The sequence below is a fragment of the Oppia nitens genome, unplaced genomic scaffold (assembly GCF_028296485.1).
Source record: "Oppia nitens isolate AA-2021 unplaced genomic scaffold, nextdenovo-longstitch-racon4-pilon3 scaffold25_pilon_pilon_pilon, whole genome shotgun sequence".
Classification (NCBI taxonomy): domain Eukaryota; kingdom Metazoa; phylum Arthropoda; class Arachnida; order Sarcoptiformes; family Oppiidae; genus Oppia; species Oppia nitens.
In genome coordinates this window covers 84,640-107,690 of record NW_026533205.1, presented here as the reverse complement: position 1 = coordinate 107,690, position 23,051 = coordinate 84,640, and the positions used below count along the sequence as shown (strand labels likewise).

General features: G+C 24.7%; 6 protein-coding genes across 7 annotated transcripts; 1 reads left to right on the top strand and 5 right to left on the bottom strand.

Annotated features, from left to right (window-relative positions):
• Positions 1-956: 956 nt before the first annotated feature.
• On the bottom strand, positions 957-1,407 carry LOC128954199 (uncharacterized). The gene is made up of 2 exons (XM_054299772.1): positions 1,351-1,407; positions 957-1,271 (listed from the first exon to the last, which is right to left on the bottom strand). Exons 1-2 carry the CDS (start codon positions 1,405-1,407, stop codon positions 993-995), a joined length of 336 nt encoding a protein of 111 aa, XP_054155747.1. The 3' UTR covers positions 957-992.
• A 5,532-nt stretch (positions 1,408-6,939) lies between these two features.
• On the bottom strand, positions 6,940-7,768 carry LOC128954197 (uncharacterized). 2 transcript variants are annotated; one of them, XM_054299770.1, is made up of 3 exons: positions 7,702-7,768; positions 7,146-7,510; positions 6,940-7,057 (listed from the first exon to the last, which is right to left on the bottom strand). In XM_054299770.1, the coding sequence occupies exons 2-3, from the start codon at positions 7,429-7,431 to the stop codon at positions 6,954-6,956; spliced, it is 390 nt and encodes a 129-aa protein (XP_054155745.1). In that variant the 5' UTR covers positions 7,432-7,510; positions 7,702-7,768; the 3' UTR covers positions 6,940-6,953. The 2 variants fall into 2 exon arrangements, with proteins under 2 accessions (XP_054155745.1, XP_054155746.1); XM_054299771.1 differs by having other exon boundaries at positions 7,733-7,756.
• Positions 7,769-8,324: 556 nt separating this feature from the next.
• On the top strand, positions 8,325-9,351 carry LOC128954106 (uncharacterized). Its single transcript, XM_054299674.1, has 3 exons — positions 8,325-8,381; positions 8,825-9,150; positions 9,230-9,351. The coding sequence occupies exons 2-3, from the start codon at positions 8,847-8,849 to the stop codon at positions 9,349-9,351; spliced, it is 426 nt and encodes a 141-aa protein (XP_054155649.1). The 5' UTR covers positions 8,325-8,381; positions 8,825-8,846.
• Positions 9,352-13,896: 4,545 nt separating this feature from the next.
• LOC128954105 (cytochrome P450 9e2-like) lies at positions 13,897-14,501 on the bottom strand. The gene has a single exon (XM_054299673.1). It carries the CDS (start codon positions 14,499-14,501, stop codon positions 13,920-13,922), a length of 582 nt encoding a protein of 193 aa, XP_054155648.1. The 3' UTR covers positions 13,897-13,919.
• On the bottom strand, positions 14,435-16,436 carry LOC128954185 (cytochrome P450 3A11-like). The gene is made up of 4 exons (XM_054299757.1): positions 16,399-16,436; positions 16,172-16,321; positions 15,000-15,781; positions 14,435-14,655 (listed from the first exon to the last, which is right to left on the bottom strand). Exons 3-4 carry the CDS (start codon positions 15,757-15,759, stop codon positions 14,501-14,503), a joined length of 915 nt encoding a protein of 304 aa, XP_054155732.1. The 5' UTR covers positions 15,760-15,781; positions 16,172-16,321; positions 16,399-16,436; the 3' UTR covers positions 14,435-14,500.
• Positions 16,437-17,453: 1,017 nt separating this feature from the next.
• On the bottom strand, positions 17,454-22,814 carry LOC128954104 (pancreatic lipase-related protein 3-like). Its single transcript, XM_054299672.1, has 11 exons — positions 22,372-22,814; positions 21,833-21,910; positions 21,633-21,750; positions 20,959-21,230; positions 20,399-20,468; positions 19,947-20,174; positions 19,343-19,506; positions 19,160-19,259; positions 18,822-19,082; positions 18,150-18,531; positions 17,454-17,718 (listed from the first exon to the last, which is right to left on the bottom strand). Exons 1-11 carry the CDS (start codon positions 22,807-22,809, stop codon positions 17,454-17,456), a joined length of 2,376 nt encoding a protein of 791 aa, XP_054155647.1. The 5' UTR covers positions 22,810-22,814.
• Between the last annotated feature and the right edge of the window lie 237 nt (positions 22,815-23,051).

The following is a 23,051-nucleotide window of genomic DNA, read 5'->3' as shown; positions in this document are numbered from 1 at the left end:
CAATAGTTATTATCCCATTTTCAAATAAAATCATTGATAATTGTCATCAAAATTATATTATAATTTATAAATGTAATATATTTTAATAAATAATAAATGCCTGTAATTACCAAATTTTAATTTATTAGTTATAATAAAATTATAATTTTGCAAATTAATTAATAATTTTTGTAAATAAAAAATCATTATGAAAAACTTAAAATTTTTATTTTGATATTAAATATCATAATTATATAACAGTTTTAAAATAATAATAATAATACATTATTATAGTTTTAAATTTATTATTATTTTTATAGTTTATTATAAGTTTTTAAAAAATAAAAAATAAGTTTTTTTTGTCTTATAATATATTAATTTTTATTATGTCAAAAACAATATTTATTTATTTTTTGACAAATTTCTACAAAAAAATAATAAATAAGATAAAATCATTAATCTAGAAAATATGTCACTAAAAATAACATTATATATATATATATATATATATATATATATAATATTTTTAGACATTACATAAATATTATATAATACTGTATATCCTGTAAAATATATAAATAGATTAACATATTTCACATTTAAAAAGTTAGAAAATTATTTCAAAAAAAATACTATAAAAAATAACAAAAATATTTTTAAATGAAATATTTTTTTTGAATAAAATTATAAATATTGTATAAAAAAATATTTATACAAATTATTCTGAAAATAATAATAATAATAATAATAATAAAACATTAACTAAAAGATATATTAATTAAATATTTTTTTTAATAAATCCAATCAAATAACAACAACAAACAGTTCAATAATATAAGTATTTATTAAATTTAAAAAAAAATTAAATAAACATAAAAAACAAAATTCAAAAAAAAAATAAAATTTTATTTAATAACATAACCAACAAAACAAAACAACAAAACAATAATTACAAATAACAAAACATTGACCATATGTTTGTATGGGGTGTGTGGGGTGTGAGGGGGAGGGGGTTAGCCCTGGAATCGGCGTCTATATTGACAGCCCTTTCTCAACGATAGGCCAATATAGTCGCATACCTGACCTTTTCGGCAGTTTCTATCCGAACGACAGTCCTTGAAAATGCCTCCTTTTGTTGCCTGTCTTTTACGCCGATTCTGGCCATCATTATCATCGTCGTCGGCGTCGGCGGTGGTGTCCACCCCTTCCTCTACCGTCGGGGCCTCCAAATTGGCGGCCGAGTTGTCGTCGTCATCACCGTCGGTGTCCTCCACTTCTTGACTATAACTCAACTTCAAAAAAATATAATAATATTAAAAATAATTTTATTTTTTAAATAAAAATAAATTAAAAATAAAATAAATTGATTACTTGTGTCAAACATAATATGACTACCAATGATAATATAATTATTAAATTAATTTTCATGTTTTTATTTTTTTATAAAATATATATATATATATATATATAGTAAATGGTTTTTATTTATTTAATTTTTTTAGTAAATTATTATTAAAATTAAAACTATTATAAGTTATTATATAATATAATAGTTTTATACTAAATTAATTTATATACAAAATAGATATCCTGTCAAAAAACATTTATTATTATTTAATTTTATACTTAATATTACATTACATTTACATTTAAATTTCCTGACAATTTAAGTATTAAATTATTTTTATAATCTTTTATAATTAAAAATAATAACTAAAATAATAATTTTTTTTATTAAGTAATGTTATGTAATAATTAGTAAATAATTTTTATTTCCTATTAATTGTTGTTTGATAATCATAAAAAACAACAAATAATTAGGTTTTTATTTTTATTTTATTAGTTTGTTTTACTATAAATAAAATTAGATAATCAATGTCAATAAAAAATAAATTATAATTTACTATTTAATTAACTAAATAATAGATTAAAAAAACAAAACTAAAATAAATAATTAACTATTTTTTTTAATCATTTATATCATATGAAATAGTTATAAAAAAATATAGATTATATGATATTTATATAATAAACAAATATATAACATATTAAATACAGTATATAATTTTTGTTAAACAAAAAAATAACATCAATTTATTAATAAAATTATTAATATTAAAGTTTGTTACAAACAATTATTGTATTATTTAAAAATAAAATAAATTAAGTTTTATTAAAAAACAATATCATTTCAAGTTGTGAATACATATCTACAAAAAAAAACAAAATTTAATAATTAATTTTTATAAAAAATAGATATAATTTAATTACTAAATAAATATATATATATATATTCACGTACCGGTTGTTTGCTTTTGTTTGACCACTTTTTTGCCGGCCCGCTGCCTAACCAATTGATAATCATCATCACTACCCGTATCGATATTATTGTCAAAATCTACCGATTTTTGATCCAAACCCCAATTATAGACAATTTGATTGCTTTTATAGGCATCTAATAATTTTAATTAATTAATAACATAATTAATTAATTAATAACACAATTAATTAATTAATAACATAATTAATTAATTATATATATAATTATTTAAATAACATACACGACTCGAATATTAGTGGACATTCAATTGTTGTACTGTTTGATTGATGGCACCGGGAGGTAACTTCCAATCTATATATATATATATATATATATATATATATATAGGTGTTTATATACAATATATAATATATATATTTTTAAAAAATAATTATAACTAAATTAGTTTATAATAATAATAATAATAATAATCAATAAAAAAAATTTACTATACTTTTGACTGTGCAATACTGTACCGTCCGATGTGATCATCAAATAAACAGTCGGTTTCGGTAGCGATACGGCCGTAACTGTACGGGCATTGACCACATAGGTATCGGGCGACCAGACACGGTCGACAAATTGCTGGCCACCCGTAACTCTATGGCCAGCGTACATGTGCTGTAGTCTAGGATCTGACCATTTTTCCCGATAATACATGTTTGTTGTCAATAGCTATATATATATTGTGTAATATTATATAATTATCAGAAAAATAAGTTTTCAAGTTTTTTATTTTATTATTTTTTAATATTATTATTATTTAATTAATTTAATTACAATACCTTATCAATAGGATCCAGTTTAACAGTTAAAATATTTATTGTAATATTGACATCGACTGGTGAATTACCTTAAAAAAAATTAAAATAATAAAATAAAAATATTTATAAATATTATTTTTTGTTGAAAAAATAGTTTTTTTAAACTTGTAATTTAAGTATAAATAAGTTATAATTATTAAATATTTTTTGGAAATAATAATTTATTAAGATATACATTAATTTTATAATTATTTTTATAAATAATTATTTTTTTATTATTTATTTATTTATTTTAAATACCTCCTAATTTTGGTGATATATCTTTATCATAGATATTTGGATCAAATTTTTGTTTAATCTGTTTTAAGGCCATTATTGAATCACTTTTTAAAAAAAAAATAAAATTAAAAAAAAATTATATATAACTAATTAATTTATAATTTTTAAATATATTAATTAAATTTTTTTAAAAATATGTATACTTTTCTGTATAGATTTGTTTAGTAAAACAAATTACTAAAATATAGCCTACAATAAAATTTTTCATATTTTTCACAAAAAAAACTTTGTGTGAATTATTTAGTTTTAATCAAATAATTTATTTAAAAATTATTTTTTAATATATTTAAAATTGTGTTTGAATTGTACTCATATTTATATTTTTTTATAGTTTCCTATATTTGATTAAATAATTTTTTTGATTGATTAAAATTGATTGATTGACACAAATAATTTTAAAAAAAATAATTTAGCATATATAAATATTTACAAAAAATTATAATTTTTTTGTAATTTGATAAATTACAGTAAATTTTTTTTGACACCCATTTGCTTATCATTTATAACATTATTTACTAATTAATTAATCAAATAAAAAAATTAGTCAATTAATATATATATACTGTATATATAATTGTAGATAAAAATTAAATTTTTTTAATAATATCAATAATATAGATAATAATTTATATCATTGATTTAATAAATAATTATTTAATCTAAATATTATGAATATTTTTTTTTATAATTAAATTAATTGATTTTTTTAAAAAATAAATTTTTAGTTATTAACATAATTATATACATATTATCCCATATAATGTATTAATTGATTATAAAATGTTACTTTTATATTATTATTATTATTATTACTATTATTAAAAAATTAATATTAATAATAGACTTATAAAAAAATAATTATATTATTAATTAAACATTGAATATTTAAAAACTAAATAATTTACAATAAATTAAATTAATTAATTAATTAATTAAGCCCTACATTAACTGTATCGTATAAACAGTGTATAGTGTAGTTTAAAATAAATTTTGACTAAACAAAACAAAATAATCCAAACCGACCCGTTAGCCACCCCCTCCCCCACTAATTAATATCCCGTATAATAATACAGTAATAAAAAAACATTATATTTTTTATTTACAAATAATTAAATAACTAAAAAAAAATACATGAATTTTATTAAGTATTTTAATTTTTAAAAATAATTAATAATAAATAACTAAAAAAAAAATTTTTTTTAACTAAACTAAACTAATAATAATTATTATTAATATTGAAAAAAATCTAATTTTTTTTATACCCAAACCAATAACCGGTAATTTTTTAAAGAAAAAAAACCAACAAAAAAATTAAAGGTTTCACTACTCTATTGAACAGTCAATATATATACACAAGTCATGTGACTATCAATTAAAATAGACTTTTATTTTATTGAAAGCATTGACTGATTGATTGACCGAACCGTCCAATCAATCAATTGGTTGTTTATCGGGTGACCAGAGACTGACCAGATTTTGAACGATAGAGAGAGAGAGAGAGAGAGACGACATGTGGGCTAAAGCTAAGCGCAGTTTGACGTTATTAAAGGCGGCCAACAAATCGGTGGTCAACACTGAAACGGATAACAACAACAAAGTGGCCAACAATAATGATACCGACGGCAATCGGCAACAGTTATCATCACCATTGATGGTCACTGTAGGTACAAATGATGGCCATAATGTTAGCATAGATTCGGCCTACGATTCGGCCGCCGATTTGACGTCACCGACGTTGTTGACATTGCGCCGACCGAAACCATTGGCCACCACCGTGACAGCCGCTGCCGTACCGTTGACGCCACCATCACCGCCGCCGCCATCGGCCAGCAATGGCCACCACAATGGCCATCATCATCACCGAGATTATCATCGGCCACAACAACATCAACCTTACGAACAGATTATACTGAAGAAAGTCAACGGTCGGGAAATGATACTAAACACCGGCCAATCAGTCGGTTTTCTTAGTCATCCGGTTGGCTATTATGTCCGCGATTTGGGTAACCGCTCGGCGGCTGCAGCGCCACCACCACAGCCTCGACCAACAACAACAACGGCTAACACTAACGCTGGCCGTAAATCTAATAATAATAATAATAATACGATTGGCGACTACGGCGGTGGTGGTGGTGGCCATCGATTTGTACGCAATGGCGTTAATCGGCGATCGTTTGACTTGCCGTCGCCCGGCGGAGGAGGAGATTATCGCCGACCGCAACAACACCGCAATCATAACCAGTTGACCACTAAATCGTCGGCAGCGGCGACGTCTACGACCAACTCTACGACGATTACGAAGGACTCAGTAGTTGATGGGCGGCCCAAACGTTTTCAATCGATGTCCGCATTGCCTATGATTACCATTTCGGCCGATATGTCGTCCATGATGTGGTCGTCGGCAGAAACCAAACGAAAAGTTATTTTAGTGTCGCCGCCGAAGCCGAAAGTGTCGGCTAAAATGAAATCAAGTATTTCATCGATGGAAGAGATAACCCGTGAGCGGCCACTGATGGACATCGACGACGATAGCGACGACAACGAAAGCGTCTATTTTGATAGCGAACATTCACTGCCGCCGCCGCTGTCCGCACCTATAGGTTATCCAACAATGGCCACCACCAACACCACCACTAAACGGCTGATAACTACTACTACGGCTGCTAAACGTTGTTTGATATCTACCCGATCGTCCATCAAACGGGTGGTCGTAAATACTGTTGACGACACCGATAGTGATGATTGATTGGCATTTGATCGGGTGGTATGGGGGGGGGGGGGGGGGGGGGGGGGTATGACCACCAAAAAAAATTGCGGGACAACCCATATGATACATACATATAGTATTTTTTTTTTAAACGACACACAGTTTTAGGTTATATTTATATATTATTTTTTTTATATAAAAAAAAACTTTTATTTATTTTATATATAAAATTTAATTACCGTTAGTAATGAACAATTGATATATACTTTTAATTGATTGATTGACTAATTAATTGATTGATTGATTTGACAATTGGTTTGTATAGTTGTATAGTTTTTAAAAAAACAATAGATTTTTTTAAATGTATTGAATGATTTGTTTATTTTCTAAAAATATTTATTTTATCCATTATTTTTGTTTTTCATCAAATTTTTTTTTATTATTAATTATCAGTACATATATTTAAATTAGAGAAATATGTTTATTAATTGTTAATTGTATAGAAATTTTTTATTTAAATCATTATTTATATATATATAGATAAAAAAAACTAATTATACTGTAATTATATTAACTGACAATACAAATGATGAAAATATAATCACAAAAAACATTAGATTTTTAAAAAAAATATAATAATAATAATAATAATCAAAATTTAATTAAAAAAATGTTATGAAATTTTTTTTTATAGATAAACACAAAAATACTAATAATTGAATGAATTGAATAAAAATTGATAACTACTTTAAATATATATATAATAGAAAAAACCAAATAATTATTAAGTAGTATTAATATAGTATATAATTTGTGTGGTTATCTATGTGTGAGGACAGGTATGTCAACCGATATTTTTGGCATAAAAAAATAGTACCAGTGCTAGTAGTGCTAAGACAATGATCAGACCAACAGTTGATCCGACATAATAGCCGCGATTGTTGCCGGCTATACATACATACAAAACAAAAATCAAATCATCAGTTCCTCCCCCAAACAACCCACCCCTCACTGCACCTCCCTGGGCATCACTTACAGGCAACAATATGGATGATAAGCATTACCAATAGTATGAGGGCCTGTACGCCAAATACATACATACATGACTGGCATAGGGAGGCGTTTTCAAACCAGGCAGCATAGATGGTAACCAAAATTGTCATCAACGATATGGACATGAATATAATGGCCAGTATGTCCGGTGGTTGCCAATTTGAATGGACACACAGATCGTATAGCTGTACAGCCCAGACAATAGCCAGTACCAGACTGAGGACAATGATTATGATTTTCAGAAAAAAATTGGTCGACTGTCCGCCCATTGCTAGTGCTGTTGTTTATCGATGTGATGAGTGAGAGGACAGGGATGTGCCAATAGGTAATGGGATACCGATTCTACTACTATATGGGTTAGATTAGGCAGATATGCTGATTAAATATACAGTGATAGATAGATAGATAGATAGATAGATAGATAGATAGAGAGAGAGAGAGAGAGAGAGAGAGAGAGAGAGAGAGAGAGAGAGAGAGAGAGTTGAGATCAAATTGATGGTTAGATTTGATGGATAATTAAAAAAATAATAATTCAATACAACTTAAACCCAATTGAAATCAACAAAATACCCGTTAGTATATAGTTTTGTAGCCAAAAAAATAGTCTGTAATAACAATAATTAATTAATTAATAGATTAGTTGTCCAAAAATAATAATATTTAAATACTGTTAACTATTTTATTATATAATAAATCTGTATTCAATATACACTGGTATTGTTGCAAACACACAATTATTATTATTAAATGTTTTTTTTAACTGTATATCTAATTTAATTTCAAAATTTTGTGATACTTCTCGAGATTATTATATATTGATTAAGTTTTTATTAATAAAAAAATAGTTTTAAAGGTAGGGTAGGTTAGAGGGTTAGGGTATAGGTAGTAGACTGGGTTAGTGGTTAGTCATATATCACTAATGTTAATGTGTTTGTATAAACAGATTATGTATTAAATTTCAAGTTTTCAGTTATAATTACTGTATTTTTAATTAATAGATATTTTAATTATTATAAAACAACAAAATTTAATTAATAATAATAATGAAAAAATTTAATTTAATTGAATGCCTATAGCATGCAGTTTTTTACTATAGTTAGTTGTCAACAATGTATTGTTACAATCAGTTTAATATCATATATAACAACACATAAAATAATATAAAATTAAAATAAAACAAACGGTTTAGTTGTATATTAGAAAAATCTTTATATCACAGGTACTAACTGTTTACTAATATTATATATAATTATACCAAAAAAAAATACTAACCAAACAATACTTTTTTTAACACACACACACACACAAATTCAAACACCTATACCTGTCTATCACAACCACCCACACACACACACACACTATACACTACAACACACACACACACACACACACAACTATATCTGTCTATCACAACCACACACACACACCTATACCTGTCTATCACAACCACACACACACACACACACACACACACCTATATCTGTCTATCACAACCACCCACACACATACACACATTCAAATATCTATACCTGTCTATCACAACCACCCACACACACACACACATATATATACCTGTCTATCACAACCACCCACCCACACACACACACACACCTATATCTGTCTATCACAACCACACACACACACACACACACACATCGATAGATTTGATCCCATTCCCCCAGCAATGACGGGAAAGCCATCATCAAACAACATCTATCTGAAAGTAGTACTACTGATACTGTGCTCGGTGTTGGCCATTGTCTGGGCCGTAACACTAACCCATTTGATTGGCAGTCACCGAAACCAGGATGGTTGGCGACCGGACGACATACTGACCATCGTATTCCTGTTGATATCGTTTGTAACGGTAGCCGTAGCCATATATGCCAGTTGGTATGCCCGGCCACTGTTGTGCCGGATATGTATGTATATATTTGCCATACAAGCCTGTCTACTACTTGGCCTACTTGTTGTCCATATTATTGTCTGTAAGTATTTGTTTATTTGTATTGATTAAGGAACTGTAGTTTATTTTTATGTTTGTTTGGTTTGGTTTGGTTTGTATAGCCGGTAGCGCTCAGGAAGCCTATGTCCTATCAAATGTCGGTTTTATAATTGTTTTGTGTCTAATAGTTATTGTCCTATATTTCTATATCAAAGATATATCAATGGATAAAATAGATATATAGATAGATATATATATATTTTACTAACTATTTACTACTACTACTAATAATACTGTAATAGCTAACTGTCCTATTTATTGATACATAACTATTATGATATTTATTCAACAAAAAAATCTATATATTTATTTAATATAAACTGTTTATAATATATACTTTAATATAGCTATTATATAATAGTTGATGATTTTTTTAAATAATAAATTGTAATATTTTTTTATTATTATAAGTTTTTATTTATTAAAAATTTAATACCATTTTTAATAATAAAATACTAAATAGTATTAATATATTAATAGATATTTTCTGTTGTTTTTCATCTAAAAAAATTTAGTAAAAAAATACAAACTAATAATAAAATTAATTAATTAATTATTACATTAATTACTAACAATTATTTGTGTATTAAATTATAAATGTCTATCAATATTATATATACTTATTTAACAGTTAATGTGTATTAATAATAATAAATATATTTATATAAATATAAAAAATATTATTTAATTGATAATACAAATTAAAAAATTAGAAAATTTGAATATAATTTTTTTAAGTTAAAATAAAATTATACAAAAAATATATATATTATAAATACTATAAATTGAAATAAATATTCAAATACTGTAATAATTAGTAATATTTAATTTTCAAACAAAAAATAATTAACTAATTAATTAATTAGTGTTTTAGACAACAATTGTTGTAATCTAATAACAGGTATTTCCAGTATAGCCGTCAATGGTATACATATTGTATAGGTTGTCACTATACATACCAGTGCATACACTATGACGATTGGTAGGGCATATCTATGGGACAGTACCAGATCGGGTAGCATTGCCAGCAGCCATGTATAGATCATAGTATGACCAAGGTAGACTATCTGTATGGATGATCTCAATGGTTTCCAATAGTTGGATGATAAAAATTTAAATAATGGGCTACCGGTGCTCTCAATTAGACATATTAGACCATAGGTTAGGATAATTGTATTCAATAGTTCATAGACGGCTGCATCCCAGGATGTTAGATAGATATCCCATTCAATGGGTGTATGATGTTTATTATAGCCAATTGCTAGCATAACTGTCCATATGATTATGATGATCTTGATCAATTTACTAGCTAATTGGCTCCGGTAGATTATCAAATATCGGTTACTATCGATTAGATAGCCTAGTAATAGGCCAGTCATATAGGATATACCGTATTTTAATGGCATACAATGTAAATAGATATTGATTTCTTGTTTATTGCTATTGAAATATTTAATTTATTTTTTTGTTAAAAATTAATAATTATAAAAAACTTATATATCTTTTTGAAAAATTAAAAATAATTAATTATTATTAATACCTAATTGTATGTGTAGGTAGTTTAGTTGTATTAACACTGTTTAATATGTTAACTGATCTATGTTTATGTTCAATAGATATAGTAAATATTTGCCATAAATAATATAGATTAGCCAGTACAATTACTAAGATACCCAATTTATAATTACTACATATATATAATAATTGAAAATTTAAAAAAAAATAAAATAATATTTAATTTTATAATTTAGTTTAGTTTTAAAAAATTAAATAAATACCGTTTGAAACACATTGCAAATATTGGTGTAAATATTATATAATATATTAATACATTGTTATACCATACAGTCGGTGGACACTATAGATACCAATAAATAAATTTTTCATATAAATATATATTTTATATACAGTTTTATCTAAATATAGTTTTATTTAGTAATTATTTAAAAAAATACAATTATTTTTTTATGTTTTTTTTTCTTTGATAATAAAATTACTTTAATTATAGTTTAGATAATAAATTAATAACTAATAATAACTATTAAATAAATAAATAAATTTTTTTATAAATAATAATAACTAATAAATAAATAAATTTTTATAAATAATAATAATAATAATAATAAAATAAATAAATTTTTATAAACTATAATAACTAAATTAAATAAATAAATAATTTTTTATAAAAAATAATAACTAAAATAAATAAATTTGATATAAATAATAATAACTAAATTAAATAAATAAATAATTTTTTTATAAAAAATAATAACTAAATTAATTTAATATATTTTTAATATTAATATAAATAAATAAAAAATAATACCATTTTACTAGGCTGACCAACTAATGCATAGTTAAACAATTTCATTTGAAACCCGTTTTGGGGACAACTATCTAGTAGTCGGCTATCATAGAAACGATCGGGTATTAGATATTTTAGATAAACAATATAACAGCTGACTATCAGATAATATATGGGTAATAATCGTCCGAATCGTTCAAAATAAAACTCTAGACATTGTTTCAATGGTCCGGAACCGGGATGTTTGTCCGGATAGTCCATAAACCATAACATACATGACATACCGTTTATAATGAACATTAAGGCCAGAAATATACGAAAATGGGCTAACGATATATAGCTTAATAAATATTTATAATATGAAAATTTTTTTTTTTTTTAATTATTTTAATAATATATATATATATATATACATGACTATGGATATAGCAAAATGTCTATAACTTAGGTGTTAATTATTTTTTGTAAATATAATAAATATTATTTTTTTTAAATAATATAATAGCATATGATTTTCTAATCATTTTTTTATATATACAAGCACAAAATATTATTTTTTAAAAAAATAAATAAAAGTATAATATAGAAATTAATAAATAATTTCTATTTTATACTGAATACATATCTATTTAAATAATTAAATTTTTATACATTCAATTGAAAAATTTAATTTGTTATATTTCATTAAAAAAATCTATCATATAATATATCATCAATTTTATATACATAATAAAATTATGTTTGTTTGTATATATTTACAATACTAGTATATACAACAATTTTTTTTAAAATTAACACCCATGTCATAGATATTACGGTATATCCATATTCAAATATATATATATATATATATATATATATATATATTACATAGTTTCTAATGAATTAGCCATTGGTAGAAAATAATTATCATAATTATATTGATTATACGATGATATAATTAGTAAAAAATGTGTTAACAACATTTGCAATTGACAAAACATACGTAAACCATGCATAACACGTGTTTTATCGCGTGCATTGATTGTACGTACGATTGTTTTGATTTGATTATTATCACAATTATTATTATTATTATTAGTTATATTGAATATCTGTTTATAATTTGCTAATAGAGAGAAACATAAAACAATTTTTTCAAAATATTTTTGATAAATAATATTATTAGTATTGATTTTATACATTATAATACTATAATGATATATTGAAGCACCTAGTACAATTAATAACCATACTATTAAAACTAATAACAATATATATAAGTCATACATTTTGTTTGTTTGTTTGTTTAATTTATTTTTATTTTATTTTATTATTATTAAAAAACAAAAATGTATTTAACTAGAAAAATGTTAATTTAATAATAAATAAATACATTATTATTAAATACTATATATAATTAAAAAAAAATAATATTATTTTCAATATAAATATTGATTAAATTAATTAATCAAATATGTTTAGGTCTGCTAAAAATTTAATATATTAAAATATATACTGTATATATATAATAGAGATGAAAACTATAGCATGTTTTTAACAACAACAACAACAAACCGAACCAAAATAATTAACTAAAATTAAAAATTAAAATAAATTTAAACATAATTTATACGACAACTAATTGAATTATAAACAATTTTTTTTATTCAATTAATAATTAATTATTATTAATTAATAATCTTAATAATAAATTTGATTATTATTAGTAGTAGTTATTAGTTATTATTAAATAAAAAATACAATAATTAAATCCTAAACTATAAATATACATAACTTTCCCAATAAATTTACTACTCTAACAATCATTTTTTTTACATAATCTTTAATAGTATTTAATATTTTAGTAGTAGTAGTAGTAAAAAATATGGGATTATTTAAACAAATTAATTTTAATAATATATTTCTATTATTTTAAATTTTATATTATCCTAATTTGATATAAATTATTTGTTAACCAATAATTAGTTATTTATATAAAAAAACATATTAATAATTCAATATACAGTATATTATACACAATAGAGTAATTTGATTTGTAAATAAATAAATAATTAATTAATTATAAAATTTTATTGTTTTATTTTTTTAAATTATTGTTTTCAATAAATATTTAGTAAGAGTCATTAATAATAATAATTATTATTATATTAATTCAATATAAACGTATATTCAATATTAATAGTTTAAATAAACTTTTATTATTTAATTATAATATATTTAAATATTCAATAAAAAAAACTAAAATAAAAAAAACTAATAATTATTTTCATAAAATTGAAATCATATTAATAATAATAATAATATCGTTAACTAATCATTAACTATATATATATATATATATATATAACTTGATATACAATTGAAACATAAAAAAACATAAATGTTTAAAAAAAACTATTAAAATATTATTAATTAATTAAAAACTAATTTAATTTTTTGTTTCCTTAATGTCTTTCCTCAATACCGACCATAATTTCTTTAGCTGAACACAATCGGACAACTTTCCTGAACTCTAGGGGAACGGCTGTTTGGGGGGTACGGCTAAACTGGAAACCCCTGACCAACTGTGCCAAACTGAGTTTAATTTCCATCAATGCAAATCGCATACCAATACAGTTGCGAGGGCCGGCACCAAACGGCAGGTATGTATAGGGTATCATCATTGGGTCGGGTAGTAGCCAACGATCCGGTTTGAATTGCCCGGCATTCGGGTAGAACCGGTCGCAGTGATGTATAGCATAGATAGGTATGGATACTACCTGTCCGGGACTTAGGGTAATACCTGTTTGGCCTAACCTATAGCCAGTGTTGGACACTAGTTTGCGATCGGTAGTAGTAACCGGCGGATACATGCGCAGAGTTTCCGATACTACAGCATCCAAATAGGGTAGCTTTGATAGCTGATCGTATGTCGGGTAGTTTTCGGCACCGGTACTACCGGTACGGCCATCGATACGGCCAAATGCCCGGACCAGTTCATCCAGGAGCCGATCCTGAACCGCCGGATTCATGGCCAGCTCGTACATCAAATAAGCCAGCGGCCGGCCAAAAAAAATACCCATCCCTGAGCCTGGATTTCCGTTTCGGTCAGTCGTTTTTGTTGTTGTTGGTGTTTGTTGTTGGCCGCGGCCGCCGCCGCCGTTGACAATATTTTCCGCTCAATTTCCTGCTCTTCATTGCCTTTTAATAATAGTATTATTTGAAAGTTTATAAAAATACAAAAAATTATTTAATTATAATAATAATTATTATTTTATAATACAGTAGTAATAATTATTATTTAATTATAAAGTAATAATAATTATTATTTAATAATACAGTAATATTAATAATTATTGCTATTATTTAATAATAGTATTAATAATCCTAACTCTTTAACATAAATAAATCATAACCTAATTAATATCTAATTATAAGTTAATATTAATTAATTAATTTATGATATAAAACTATTTATATATTTAACAATATGACAACTACTGTATGAATGATATACTACTGTATTATATATAATATTACATTACCATCGTTGACGTGATGAGCTTCGGTAGTATCGTTTAGGTCATCATCGCCAACACCACCACCACCACTACCACCACTACTACTATCAATCATCTCTGCATTCATCATGAGTTGTATAAAATCTGTATACTTTGGTTGTTGACTACCTGTGCCGTCGGCCAGCTGTTTGCGCTTCCGGATAACACTGCGGGTCAGATCAAAGAAAAACTGATTGTGTCGTTCAGGGACTGGCCATTTCAGCCCAATGGCCATCAATACCCGTTTGGGTAGTATAGCCATTGCCAACATTGACCACCAGCGAATGGATAGCAGCCGTCGGGCGTGATAGACAAACGGATTGTTGACCGATTGATTAGTGATGGTTGACAACCTACCGGTGCTGTCGTAGGCCTGGATTTTAGTAGCGAATGCACAGCTAGCTATAACATCCATTGTAAAACTGGATGTCCACTCTTTGGCATTGATTGTTACGGGTCTACTAGTAGTAGTACTACTACTACTAGTACTACCTGTCCTCTCGTGTAATGCCTGTTCAAACCCGTCCAGACATTCCCGTATAATCGGAAACATTTGACGCATTTTACCGCTTGAAAAGGTTGGACTCAATATGGATCGGTATCGGCGCCAGTCGTCGCCCGTAGAGTTGAATAGGTTTTTACTGATAACCGGATGATCGGCCAAACGATCCTTACGGTCGGTAAATAAGTGGAAATCTTTGACCAGAATTTGTTTCAATAGTTCCGGTTCGCCGACACTGACCATTGGTTTGGTTTTGTTGAATAGTCTGATAATAAAATAATAATAATAATAATAATAATAATAATAATAATAATAATAATAATAATAATAATAATAATAATAATAATAATAATAATAATAATAATAATAATAATAATAATAATAATAATAATAATAATAATAATAATAATAATAATAATAATAATAATAATAATAATAATAATAATAATAATAATAATAATAATAATASTAATAATAATAATAATAATAATAATAATAATAATAATAATAATAATAATAATAATAATAATAATAATAATAATAATAATAATAATAATAATAATAATAATAATAATAATAATAATAATAATAATAATAATAATAATAATTAGTATTTTTTTGAAATAAATAAATATTTATTTTAATTAATAATTACCCGTAAATCGGACCATATTTTTGAAACCATTTGATCTCAATATCAACGATAGGCGTTAGAAACGAGTAGATTAAGGTACCGATCAATGGATACGGTTTCGGTCCCGGAATGCCCAGTCTAGTCCAGTAATTTAAATTATTGGTTAGTTTCCTAATAAAAATTAAATAAAAATTAATTAAATAAATTATAATATTTATATTATTATTTATATATATATATACATTTACCAATATATTAAACATATTAGTGAAGTAATAATAGTTGATATAAACAATAAATTAGTGGAAAATAGACTAATAATTTCCATTTTTATTTTTATGTATAAAAATACTAATAATAATATATATATTATTTAATTAATTATATTTCACAAGTATTTATATACATAAATAAAACTCTAATAATAATATATTAAATGCAAAATATTTTTATCTATAATTTTTTAATATAAATAAATTATATTGATGAGTGCAATAAATATTTAAAAAAAATAAAATAAAAATTGCACCTAAAGTTTTTTTTTTAAATTTGTTTTATTGTAAACATTAAATATTTTTAATATTATTTTTGTTATAATTTAATTGATAATTATATTTATTTAAATATTTACACTTATGTTTGATAGGATTCAATGATATATATATATATATATATATRATTTTACTGTATATATATATACAGTACATATGGTTGTATAGTATAACTAGTGTTATAAGTTAGGAAAAAAATGTATATAATTTTTTTAAAAAATAATTATTACTATAAATATTTATTAAAATTGAATTACATATTGAATTAAACTAATTTATAAGTAATGTAAAGCAAATGTTTTTTTAATTTAAATTATAACATCAAAAAAAATAATCATAAATTTTTTATCATACCATTATTTGATTATTATTACATTTGCAAATTTAATAATAATTAATTAATAATTAAATGATGAATAATAGGAAAAATATAATGATATTTAAAAAAATAAATAAATTAAAATTTATTTCTATAAATTTTTAAAAAAATATTTATCTATTAATTAATTAATTAATTAAATTTTTTGTTTTTTATAAATTTTTGAATTTTAACTAATTATTAATATATTAAATTAATTATTATTAATCCTTATTTAAATATTATTGTTATTATATATATACTGTATTTATATTGTAAATTATTATATATATATATTTATATTATAAATTATTATAATTTATATATTTATTTTTTGTATATTATTGTATATATAAAATACATATATATATATTTAATTAATTATTAATAATTATTATACATATTTAGATAGTGTTTCTAATTTAGTTTTTAGATAAACATTATTTTCATAATCAATTGTTGTCATATCAATGATTTTGGTTATTGTAACCAATTTATCGTATGGTATATCAGTTGAACGTTTGGCTAACTGGTGTTTACTTGGCTTACATGTCCTAAAATAGATGGTCGGACCGTCAGGTTTGACCATTTGGCTGTTGTTTTTGTTTTTGTTGTTATTATTAACAGGACATAGGATTGTCGACAAATCTTGTCTAATACTTGTATATATAATATATAGTTATAAAGTAATTAATTGATAATTAAAGGAAAATACAGTAAGTTAATAATTAGTTAATTAATAATAATAATAATAAAACTATTTTTTTATAAAAATAGCTAATTATACCCCAAATAAAATATAAATAAATTTTATTAACTATTTTTCTAGTATTTAATTATAATTGCAAACTAAATAGACATTTAAATAAAATAATTGTTATCAAAAATAATATACATTTTCAATTTTTAATTTTTTTCTATCATGCTAACTAAATTTTTGTTTTCATCTAGCTATTAATTTTTTTTAAATATAACAATAAATTAAGTAAAAAATTAATTTTTAGACTAAACTAAAACTATATCTATTTATTCATAAATTAATTGTAATATTTATAATCATATTATATATTTTTTTTAAATAAATAAATACTTTTTGTATGGATGGCTCATATAATTAATTTCAATTAATTTGATAGTAAATTGGACAGGGATCCCGGTGCTTTGTTGTTGTTGGGATTGATTGGGTTGATCCTCAAAACTGTACCAGGCAAATGATCCACTGGAAATTTCCTGGACTAACTGTCTGAATGTAACCAATAGTGTATGTATTTTACCCGGTACAATATGGCTCAGGGTCCTATATAGGGTCAAATTACTGCGTTCCTGTTGACCATACTGGCCATCCAAGGTCAACTGAAATTGACCCCATGGGGTCATAGTGTTATTGTTGCTATTGTTGGTACTGGTGCTGCCATTGCTGGCTAATTGGGTTGTATTGCTAGCTATATGTATAGCTATTTGATAGTGATAAACTAGCCACCAATATATTAATATATAGATATATATATAAATTAAATAAAAAATTAAATATATTTATAATAAAATATAAAATATATTTTATAATAACATATATTTATAATAAAATATATTTTATAATAACATATATTTATAATAAAATATATTTTATAATAACATATATTTATAATAAAATATAAAATTAATTTATAATAAAATATAAAATATATTTATAATAAAATATAAAATATATTTATAAAAAAATATATAAATAATAACTAAAAAAATAATTTAAAAATAAAATTACGACAATAGTCGGGTAGGGCTGCCGTATTGAAATAAAATTTCCACCCGGTTCCTCCTCCCCCCAATTTAGTAGTTAAATTATTATTATTATTATTATAATTAATGTTGTTTAATAAGTTTTTGTTGACACCGGGATAGATGCCCATCACTTGACAGGTAGTCATATTTGTTAAGGACTGGCAGCTGGAGCACCGGCCTTCCAGAAAATAGTCGTACGATTGGCATAGATAGCCAACCGGCTGGCAAATAGCATCGGGGTTGCCTTAAAATATATATATATATACCTGTATAAGTATATATAAGTATATACTGTATATATATATATATATAAATACATACCTAATCCATAAGCCAATTGATAGGATCGGCTATGTGAACAGGATAACTTTCCCATTGCCTTAAACAATGTTACTATCATACTGGTTTGGGGACAGCCTGGCTATATTTTTTTTAAATAGCAAAATGGGATTACCGTACGTATAGGTGCTTATCATAATTATCTGTTATTATTATTATTATTACCTGTAGATAACCGCCGTTAGGATAGAAGTCAATATTGCCGACCACCTGATTCAGGCCGAGTCCGTGCAATACATCCGATGCCATATCCGTATGAATTGCTTCGACATAAGAGGCGTCGGTAGAGCTTAGCCTATACTGTAGGTTATTTAACATAAAACCGGGACCTAATATCAGTCACACATACATACATACACCACATGAATATTATACATACACACACACACACATACACACATATATACACACATACATAGAGACACATACATAGAGACACATACATAGAGACACATACATACACACACATACATACACACACATACATACAGACACATACATACAGACACATACATACACACACATATATATATAAATACAGACACATACATACACACACACATACATACAAACACATACACACATACATACAAACACATACATACAAACACATACATACAAATACATACATACAAATACATACAAATACATACACACACACACACACCCGATGTTTTTGTATTGGATTAGTAATTGTTTATATTAGTCACGGGAATAAGTGAGGAGTAGGCAATCAGGTGGGGGGGGGGTAGAGATAAGGGTGTATTACCTGCCGGATCGAGACCCGTAATTCTGGACACCTGGGGATTGACCAGCCGTTTGCCGGCAAAACCGACCGCATGAGCGCCGAGACTGTGGCCAATCAGATAGAAGTCGGCGTTTGTAATCAGATGGCGGCCATAGGTATCGGTACAGATACGATTGATAAAGTAGGCAATCAGGGCGCCGACTACCTGGGTGCTCGATGCCGACAAATAGTAGATCATTTGCATGGCACCTGTATGTAAATTTTGTTTTTTTTCAAAAATAATTACTTTTATGATATACTGTATGTTTGTATTTAAAATTAAAATAAAAACTATTATATATATATATAACTAAAAATTTTTGTATTAAAAATATTGAAATATACATTAAATAATATATAAATAATAAAATTAATATATATATATCAATAGATTTATTAATAAAAAATATAACTAAATATTATGTCTACTATACCTTTATGCCAATCGACTAAAATAACATTATAATCGTTATTTGGTAATCCATAGATCATGTTTCTAATGTCCTAAAATTATTATTTTTTTTAAATAATGATATAATAAAACAATTTTATTTAATAATATTATATTTATAATATAATAAATTATTTTTTTTAATAAAACTAGTCAATATTAAAATAACATTACCAGTATTAGTATTATTACTATTGACACACATGCATACATACACACATGCATACATACACACATATACACACTCACATACACACACATACACACACATACACACACACACGCATACACACACATACACACACATACACACACATACACACACATACACACACATACACACACATACACACACATACACACACATACACACACATACACACACATACACACACATACACACACATACACACACATACACACACATACACACACATACACACACATACACACACATACACACACATACACACACATACACACACATACACACACATACACACACATACACACACATACACACACAAAAAAAACTATACATACTAGCATCCAGTTTTCAATGGTACTATCGTAGCCGTGGACAATAATTATAGTCCTATGTCGGGGATTGAACGTACTGTCCCTGAATCGTTTGATATTGAATTTATACGGATAGACAACACCGTGTTTGGGCATCTGTTTAGTAAATACTAGAAACCTGACGTCTATCTCACCCGGGCTCATGGGCATCATTTCAATATGGCCCCGATCATTATCTGTAAAGCTCAGGGAGTAAAAACAGCCGACATTTTTGTAGCACCGTTTGTTGAATATATCTGCAATCGGTAATTGTGGGCCAAAAAAAATAATTAATTATCTAATAATAAACTAAATAATAAAATTAATTTTAAAAAAAACTTTATAAATAACTTTCTATTAACAAACAAACTATAATAAAAATTTTTTAAACTAACAAAAAATTGATAAATTTGTTAAAATAATTTTTTTTTTAAAATAAATTACTATAATTATGTATATATTGTTATATACTGTAAAAATTAAAAACTTTATGATTATTTTTTTTAGCTAAATAAATAAAATAAAATAATAGTTAATTAACTTTTTAGAGAAATTTGTTTAACAATTTTATTCATTACTTTTATCTATAAATAATAATTATATATAATTATTATTATTATTTTTAAATATATATATATATATATATATATTGACAATACCTATAACTTTGGCCAATAGCCCCGTGTCTCTGCCCTTATCGCCCGGTAATAGGGACTTACCGCTAGCATTGTATTTATGATTATCATCAGTTTGATTGTTATCTATTAACTGATGCGACTGTATATACATATATGTAAAATGATAATTAATTAATTAATTAATTAATAATACAGAAAATAAAAAAATTAATTAATTATACTTTTATTATATCATATTCATTGAGATCATGGATTAGTTTCGGTGAATACATACTATACGTTGAGTTTATCTGTTTTATCTGTAATATTGAATTAATTTAGTTTAAATAATAATAATAATTATTATGTAAATAATTTAAAATTTATTTTTTGACTAACTAGTAATTGAGTAAATAAATTGATTATTGGAAAATATTTTTTAGATAAATATATATAGTATATATAAAATATATATTAATAATTTGTATCATAATAACCAATAACTTTTTTTTAATTTTAATATTAATCATCGATAATAATTTTTAATGAAATTTTTATAATTTATAAAAATAAAAATAATAATAATTTATAGATACTATTATTATAATTAATAATAAAAGTAAAGTGCAATAAACTTGCAAACAAACTATTTTATATATATATAAAAAAAAAATTTTTTTAAATCATTATAATAATTCAACTAAATATATACAATATATATATACAATATATACTGTATATAATAAAATATTTTAATAATAAAAATAAATTAATTATTTACTTGCATTTCGGTGTCTTTTAAATCAATATACTTATTATTACCATCGATATCGTTGACACCAATAGAGGCATAATTAGTGATACCGGTGTTGTTGTTAGGTTTGACCATCACTGGTGATGGCGATGGAGGTGTCACCTCCTTGTCCTCTTCATCGTTGATGTCGCGTACTTTTTGCCTATAGTGGTCACCATCAGTGATGACTTGAACGGTATCGGTAGTAATGGTTAGGATGGTATCGGTGGTGTCGTCCACATAGATAGTGGTGGCGTCGACATCAGGGTCGGCGTCGGCACCGGTAGTATCGGTTGATTGACAAACAACTAGTTGAGGACGACATATAGTATAGCTTATAATAATACAATAAACTAGTTTTAGCCATATTATGATTGGCTTATTATTATTATTATTATAATTGTGATTATTATTATTATTACACATATTTTTTTAGTGTAAGTATTAATATATCTAAACATCAATAATAATTTAATAACTTAATAAACTAATTGATAAAATATAATAATAATAATAATTATTATTATTATTATCTAATTCTTAGAGTTGTTAAAAAATATATATCTTATATAATAATAATAATAACATAAAATTTTTTTTATATGTTATACACTTATATGAGTGTATCGTTTATATGTTTAACACTATTTTCATAATATATATATACA